At 40.1% G+C, this 7,906-nt stretch overlaps 1 protein-coding gene across 1 annotated transcript in view; it reads left to right on the plus strand.

Annotated features, from left to right (window-relative positions):
* The window catches only part of KNTC1 (kinetochore associated 1), a 105,335-nt gene that overhangs the window by 39,560 nt on the left and 57,869 nt on the right, over nt 1-7,906 (plus strand). Inside the window, exons 22-29 of the mRNA XM_017544335.2 lie at nt 770-913; nt 2,319-2,375; nt 2,468-2,569; nt 4,498-4,617; nt 4,703-4,846; nt 5,812-5,922; nt 7,124-7,227; nt 7,362-7,461. Coding sequence (XP_017399824.2) covers nt 770-913; nt 2,319-2,375; nt 2,468-2,569; nt 4,498-4,617; nt 4,703-4,846; nt 5,812-5,922; nt 7,124-7,227; nt 7,362-7,461 — 882 coding nt within the window. The remainder of the gene's footprint in view (nt 1-769; nt 914-2,318; nt 2,376-2,467; nt 2,570-4,497; nt 4,618-4,702; nt 4,847-5,811; nt 5,923-7,123; nt 7,228-7,361; nt 7,462-7,906) is intronic.

Raw genomic sequence — 7,906 nt, forward strand, 5'->3', positions numbered from 1 at the left:
CGCCACCATGCCCAGCTAATTTTCTGTATTTTTAGTAGAGACGGGGTTTCACCATGTTGACCAGGATGGTCTTGATCTCTTGACCTCGTGATCCACCCGCCTCAGCCTCCCAAAGTGCTGGGATTATAGGCTTGAGCCACCGCGCCCGGCCAAGGCAACATATTATTATGTGATTTATTGGTGGGCTTTTTTTTTTTAAGATGGGGTTTCACCATGATGGCCAGGCTGGTCTTGTACTCCTGACTTCAGGTGATCCACCCACCTCAGCCTCCCAAAGTGCTAGGATTACAGGTGTGAGCCACTGCGCCCAGCCTATTAGTGGGCTTTCTAATGTAGCACTGGTGGAGAAGATGTTGCTACTGCAGCTCAGATTGTAGGAAAAAATTTCCCCTTGAAATTGCTTGCCTTTATCCCCTAAGGTTGGCCTAGAACATTAGATCCAAAAAGTCATAACTTGTCATGATGCCATTAATGGCCGCATTGCTTGTTAGAATTCCTACTGTCATCTCTAGCTAAGTTTTCCTTAGAATACTCTCTCTGCTGGTTCCTCTGCAACTTGATAAATTATTTGGCATTCAATGCCATGATATTTCATGCACTGCACAGCTCCCAACTAGAATCATTTGCGTAGTGTAAATCTCCTTTAGCGCTCATTATTAAATCAGTAGGCTATTCCTTAAAATCACTTCCTAAAACGTCTTTGTCAAACATTTGGGAGGCTTCTGGTTTAAATTTGTCTGATATTAATTTCTCACTCCTTACAACTTAGGCAAACTTTGAAAGCAGATTTGATGTGAAAATGCTGGAGAGCTTGCTTAACTCAATTTCTGCACCAGTCTCTTTGCAAAAGCTGTGCCCATGGTTTAAAAATGATGTGATTCCATTTGTAAGAAGGACTGTGCCTGAAGGACAGGTGAGTTGTCTTAATTATTTCCACTCTTGAGGACTTTATTTCATATTTTACATTAGGTCATTGAAGATTAAGTCACATTAACACCAGCTAGTTGAACAGTTAGTTAACTAACACCAGTGTTAATTAAATTGTCTCTTAAAAGACAATTATAGTGGTTCAGAATGAGATTCTGTCATTTGCAACAACGTGGATGGAACTGGAGATTATTATGTTAAGTGAAATAAGCCAGGCACAGAAAGACAAACATTGTATGTTCTCACTTATTTGTGGGATCTAAAAATCAAAACAGTTGAACTCATGGACATAGAGAGTAGAAGGATGGTTACCAGAGGCTTGGAAGGGTTGCGGGGTGATCAGGGAGAAGTGGGTATGGTTAATGGCTATAAAAGAAATATTTAGAAAGAATGAAGCTGGGTATGGTGGCTCATACCTGTAATCCCATCACTTTGGGAGGCTGAGGTGGGTGGATCACCTGAGGTCAGGAGTTTGAAACCAACCTGACCAACATAGTGAAACCCTGTCTCTACTAAAAATACGAAAATTAGCCGGGTGTGGCGGCATGCACCTGTAATCCCAGCTACTTGGGAGTCTGAGGCAGGAGAATTTCTTGAACCCAGGAGGTTGCAGTGAGCTGAGATTGAGCCATTGTACTCCAGAAGGAGCACAAGTGAAACTCTGTATCTTAAAAAAAAAAAAAAGGGAATGAATAAGACATGCTCTTTGATTGCACAATAGAGTGACTATAGTCAATAATAACTTAATTCTACATTTATTGCTTATAGCCATTACTGGAAAAGGAAAAAAAAAATTCTACATTTAAAAATAACTAAAAGAGCCTAGGTGCAGTGGTTCATTCCTGTAATCCTAGCACTTTGGGAGGCTGAGGCAGGTGGATCACGAGGTCAGGAGTTCGAGACCAGCCCGGCCAATGTGGTGAAACCTTGTCTCTAATAAAAATACAAAAATTATCCGGGAATGGTGGCAAGCACCTGTAGTCCCAGCTACTCGGGAGGCTGAGGCAAAAGAATCACTTGAACCTGGGAGGGGGAAGATGCAGTGAGCCAAGATTGAACCACTGCACTCCAGCCTGAGAGACAGAGGAAGACTCCGTTTCAAAAAAAAAAAAACTAAGTGTAACTGGATTGTTTGTAACACAAAGGGAATGGATACCCTATTCTCCATGATGTGATTATTTCACATATCATGCCTGTATTAACATATCTCATATACTCCACAAGTATGTACACCTGCTGTGTACCCACAAAAAAAAAAAAAAAAAGACAATTGTAGATAAGACATTTATGGACAAAATAAATTTCTAAAGGAATAAAAGAAAATCATGGAGGTTTTTAGTTACATCAGTGATTATCCATTAAGAATTTTGTTTTTAAATAATCTGTTTCAGATAATTCTTGCAAAATGGTTGGAACAAGCAGCCAGGAACCTTGAATTAACTGATAAGGTAATACTGATTTAATTAACAGTAAAAAGGCATTTTTCACACTTCCAACAGCATAAAACATTGTTTTGAACTGCCTGTAATATTTTTTAAAGGCAAATTGGCCAGAAAATGGACTTCAGTTGGCAGAGCTATTTTTCACAGCAGAAAAACCAGATGAGTTGGGATTGGCATCTTCTTGGCGGTGGATTTCCTTGGTATGTTGTGGAAAACAGATTTTTAGTAATCAAACAGTCAATTTACCTGAAAGCGTTTGTCTGCATGTAGGTGAAGTATCTGGAAATAAATATATCATCTTCTTAAACTTTCTGTTTTTTTGTTCCTTTGTTTTGTGCCTTTCAAATCCACATGAAAGAAATTTTTTTTTTTTTCCTTTCTGATATTTGTGTTACAACTTCAACCTATTTTATTTATTTATTTTTGAAACAAGGCCTCACTCTGTTGTCCAGGCTGGAATGTAGTGGTGCGACATTCCAGCTCACTGCACCCTTTACTTCCTGGGCTCAAGTGATCTTCCCACCTCTGCCTCCTAAGTAGCTGGGACTACCTGTGTGCATCACTACGCCTGACTGATTTTTGTGTTTTTCGTAAAGACAAGGTTTTGCCATGTTGCTAAGGCTGGTCTTGAGCTCCCGGGCTAAGCGATCCACCCACCTGGGCCTCCCAAAGTGCTAGAATTGTAGGTGTGAGCTATGGTGCCCAACCCCCTCAACCCATTTTTTGTTTGGTTGTTTGAGATGGAGTCTCACCCTGTCGCCCAGGCTGGAGTACAGTGGTGCAATCTCAGCTCACTGCAACCACCACTTCCTGGGTTCAAACAAGTCTGTCTAAGCCTCCCACGTAGCTGGGACTACAGGTACCCGCCACCACTTCTGACAAATTTTTTTGGAGTTTTAGTAGAGTCAGGGTTTTAACAAGTTGGTCAGACCGTTCTTCAAACTCCTGACCTCAAATTATTCACCCTCCTAGGTCTCAAAAAGTGCTGGGATTATAGGTATGAGCCAATGCGTCTGGCCCCCCTCAACCTATTTTAATGAGCACTTTTTCTCTGTTGAACCAACCAGAAGGGGAACTATACAAATATTCTGCTAAGTGGTATAACTGGGATTTTTCTGCCTTAGCAGCATTTGACAGTCCTTTGAAAAATAAATCTTGGCTTGGCACTGTGGCTCATGCCTGTAATCCCAGCACTTTGGGGGGCCAAGGCGGGTGGATCGTTTGAGGTCAAGAGTTCAAGACCAGCCTGATCAACATGGTGAAACCCTGTCTCTGGTAAAAATACAAAAAAAAAATAGGCATGGTGGTAGGTGCCTGTAGTCCCAGTTATTTGAGAGCCTGTAGCAAAAGAATTGCTTGAACCTGGTAGGCAGAGGTTTCAGTGAGCCGAGCATGACTCCATCTCCAAAAAAAAAGAAAAAAATTAATCTTTTCTTTTTTGAGACAGTCTTGCTCTGTTGCCCAGGCTGGTGTACAGTGGCACGATCTTGGCTCACTGCAACCTCCCACTCCTGGGTTCAAGCAATTCTCCTGCCCCAGCCTCCCAAGTAGCTGGGATTACAGGTGTGTGCCACTACATCTGGATAATTTTTGTGTTTTTAGTAGAGACAGGATTTCACCATGTTCGTCAGACTGGTCTTGCACTCCTGACCTCAGGTGATCTGCCCTCTTTGGCCTCCCAAAGTGCTAGGATTACAGGCTTGAGCCACCTAACCTGGCCTAGTATTAGTTTTCAAAGGTTATATCTATCAAGTCAACTTTTCTATATATGAGCTTTTTCCTCTTGCTGTAAAACATTGTTTTTATCTGTTCCCTCTTGGTTAACTTTTATCAATATTGAAGGTTGTGTTCCTCGTATGTAATTTTAGGAAATGTTATACCTTTATAACTGGTTGTGATATATAATCTCTTTGGATAGATGGAATACTGGGTGCAAGCCAAATGATGCTGTGTACTGTGTATACTTGGATTCTGAAAAATCCAAGTATACACGGTACAGTAAAGTTGCAGATTTCCTCTTGTGTACATAACCAGGGTCATTTCTTATTTTATCTGAAAGAATTCTGATTCCATTTCCCTCTCAAACTTTTCTTTTATATCCGTAACAACTTTAACACTTTTGTTTTAGAAGGATTATCAGAACACAGAGGAAGTATGTCAGCTAAGGTCTTTGGTAAATAACTTGCGAGAGTTGATCACCTTGCATAGGAAATACAACTGCAAATTAGCCCTATCTGATTTTGAGAAGGTAAAGTCCAAGCTCATAATAATTATTTTGTATATCAAATTATGGGTAGAGTCTGTATTTATGCCATCTTTCTTTTGGCATCCAGGAAAATACAACCAGCATAGTGTTCCGAATGTTTGATAAAGTGCTGGCCCCAGAGCTTATTCCCTCCGTCCTAGAGAAGTTTATAAGAGTTTACATGAGGGAACATGACTTGCAGGAGGAGGAGCTTCTCTTGCTGTACATAGAGGTAACTTTTCCTTTAGATCTAGTCTTATTTCTTGGATCTATGCGGTGTAGCACTGTAGTAAATATTTAACTTTAAGGAATGTCATATGCTTTATTAGTCGGACTCATGCAGCATATTGAATTGGTTAAGAATGTGGGTTAATTGTGCTACTAACTCTCTTGAGCAAAGGGTGATATATTAGGACTGTAAACTCAGAAAATTGAGACAGGTCTCAGTTAATTTAGAAAGTTTATTTTGCCGAGGTTGAGGACGCACCCATGACACAGCCTCAGGAAGTCCTGATGACATGTGCCCAAGGTGGTTTGGGCACAGCTTGGTTTTATACATTTTAGGGAGACATGAGACATCAATCAGCAAATGTAAAAAGTACATTGGTTTGGTCTGGAAAGGTGGGACAACTTGAAGCAAAGGCAGGAAGACTCCAAGTTGGGGGAGCTTCCAGGTCACAGATAGGTGATACACAAACGGTTACATTCTTTTGAGTTTCTGATTAGCCTTTCCAAAGAAGGCAGTCAGATACGCAGCTATCTCAGTGAACAGAGGGGTAACATTGATAGAATGAGAGGCAGATTTGCCCTAAGCAGTTTCCAGCCGAAGTTTTCCTTAGTGATTTTGGGGGCCCACGATATTTTCCTTTCACAGTACTTTCTTCAAAGGACTATTTTGAGATCATAGCAGCACAAGCTCAGTAAATATTAGCAGTTATTTCTTGTCAACATTATTAATATGCTACAATAATCTTATTTGTAGATTCTTCAAGAATGTTTCATTCTTAAATTTTCTGTACCATATAAAACTAAAGGCTAATGTTTTGGCAGTTTTATATTTTTAGGCCATTGTTCAACATTCATGACTAATTTGAATTTTAGTTTTTTTTTTTAAACTCATCTATCAAGACCATATATCTGTATCTAGCTGTATGTGGCATTAATTTTTAAAAAACATATGTGTTTATCCCTTTTTAGGATTTACTGAAGAGATGCAGCTCAAAGTCCATATCAAAGTCCACATCACTTTTTGAAACAGCATGGGAAGCAAAGGCCATGGCAGTAATAGGGTGTTTATCTGACACTGATGTAAGTAAATAGTGACCATATGTATTTTGCTTTTGAGCATTAGATCTTTTCTGAAAGCTTTTTTCTCTTCATAAAACTGGCACATATTTGTTTTTGTTTGAGATGGGGTCTGGCTCTGTTGCCCAGGCTAGAGTATAGTGACATGGTCATGGCTCACTGCAGCCTCAACCTCCCTGGCTGAAGGGATCCTCCCACCTCAGCCTTCTGAGTAGTTGGGACCATAGGCACGTGCCACTACGACTGGCTAATTTTTGTATTTTTTGTAGAGACAGGGTTTCCCCATGTTTCCCAGGCTGATCTCGAATGCCTGGGCTCAAGTGATCTTGCCCTCTTTGTCCTCCTAAAGCATCTGTTTTCTTTAATTTCAGAAAATAAAAAGTGATTGTTTTCTCTTTTCCCCTAGGAGAAACCTAGGTTCTCACCCCTAGGAGAACCTCCATGCATACCTTTCCAGGCTTTTCTGTGGTTATGCAAACATGGAGACTTGACTTTTCTTTTTCAGTTATTCCCTGCAATGTGAGACATTTTAAAATATGTTGTAATGTGCCTTTATTTTAACTTGGCACTGTTATTAGTTACCACTATAAAATATAAATAAAATAATGAAAACTGCTTTTAAACCAGAGACTGAGGCTGGACACAATGGCTTATGCCTATAATCCCAGCACTTTTGGAAGCCAAGGCTGACAGATCACCCGAGCACAGGAGTTTGGGACCTGCCTGGGCAACATGGCAAAACCCTCTCTTTACAAAAAAATACAAAAATTAGCTGGGTGTGTTGGTGCACACTGGTAGCCCTAGCTACTTGGGAGGCTGAGGTGGGAGGATCACCTGAGTTCGTTAAGTTGAGGCTCTACTGAGCCATAATTGCACCACTGCACTCCAGCCTGGGCAATGGTACAACGCTGCGTCAAAAAAAAAAAAAAAAAAAAATCCCAGACATTGTCGAGACCCTAGAAAGCAATCAAGCTGCATTCTTAGCTTACAGTAGGCAAAATACTCTTCTGAATTTTTCTAAATAGCCAAATTATTCTCTGTATGTGAAAACTGAAGAACTATATGGTTTTCCAGTGAGTGGATGAAATATTTTCAAACTACCATGTGGTTGATGTAAGAGCTCTGCTCATTAACCTGTGCTGTTCACTTACATGCATCGTAAACCTGAGGGCTATTTCTTGTCCATGCGTGCATCTCTTTGTAGCTCATATTTGATGCAGTGCTCAAGATCATGTATGCAGCAGTGGTTCCTTGGAGTGCAGCTGTGGAGCAGCTGGTGAAGCAGCACCTCGAAATGGACCATCCCAAGTAAGATTACAGTCTACCAAACAAATGATTTTGTGCTTTGGAGAAACGTGTTTTGAGTTGACATTCATTTATGTTCTTATATTGTTTACTGTGTCCCTTATGATCCATGTTAATATCGATAAATTTGCTTTTAGAGTCAAGTTATTACAGGAAAGTTACACGCTAATGGAGATGAAAAAACTTTTACGAGGCTATGGAATAAGAGAGGTGAATCTCTTAAACAAGGAAATAATGGTAAGTACACTCTTTGAAGAGTCTTTTTTCTCTTTCCTTTCATTTCTAGGGCAACATGGGAAATTTAAGGAGGATTTTATATTCTAGGAGGCTAATGGAGCCAGGTTTTTTCACTACATTACTTCTGTTAGATATAATATTAAAAAGTGTTCAGTTATTTATGAGAGTATTAAAGACAAGAAATAGTAAAATGAAGAAGCTAAAGAAGAAAGAAGACAGGACTGTGGAATGATCAGAATATAAATCATGTTTTAATCTTGAATACAATTTAGTTTTTTGCTGCCCCCTTTTTTTTTTTTGACACAGAATCTCACTCTGTCGCCAGGCTGGAGTGCAGTGGCGCGATCTCAGCTCACTCAACTTGCCTTAGCCTCCTGAGTAGCTGGAACTACAGGCACACGCCACCACACCCAGCTAATTTTTGTGTTTTTTTTTTTTTTTTTTT

The sequence above is a fragment of the Cebus imitator genome, unplaced genomic scaffold (genome assembly GCF_001604975.1).
Source record: "Cebus imitator isolate Cc_AM_T3 unplaced genomic scaffold, Cebus_imitator-1.0 Scaffold169, whole genome shotgun sequence".
Classification (NCBI taxonomy): Eukaryota; Metazoa; Chordata; class Mammalia; order Primates; family Cebidae; genus Cebus; species Cebus imitator.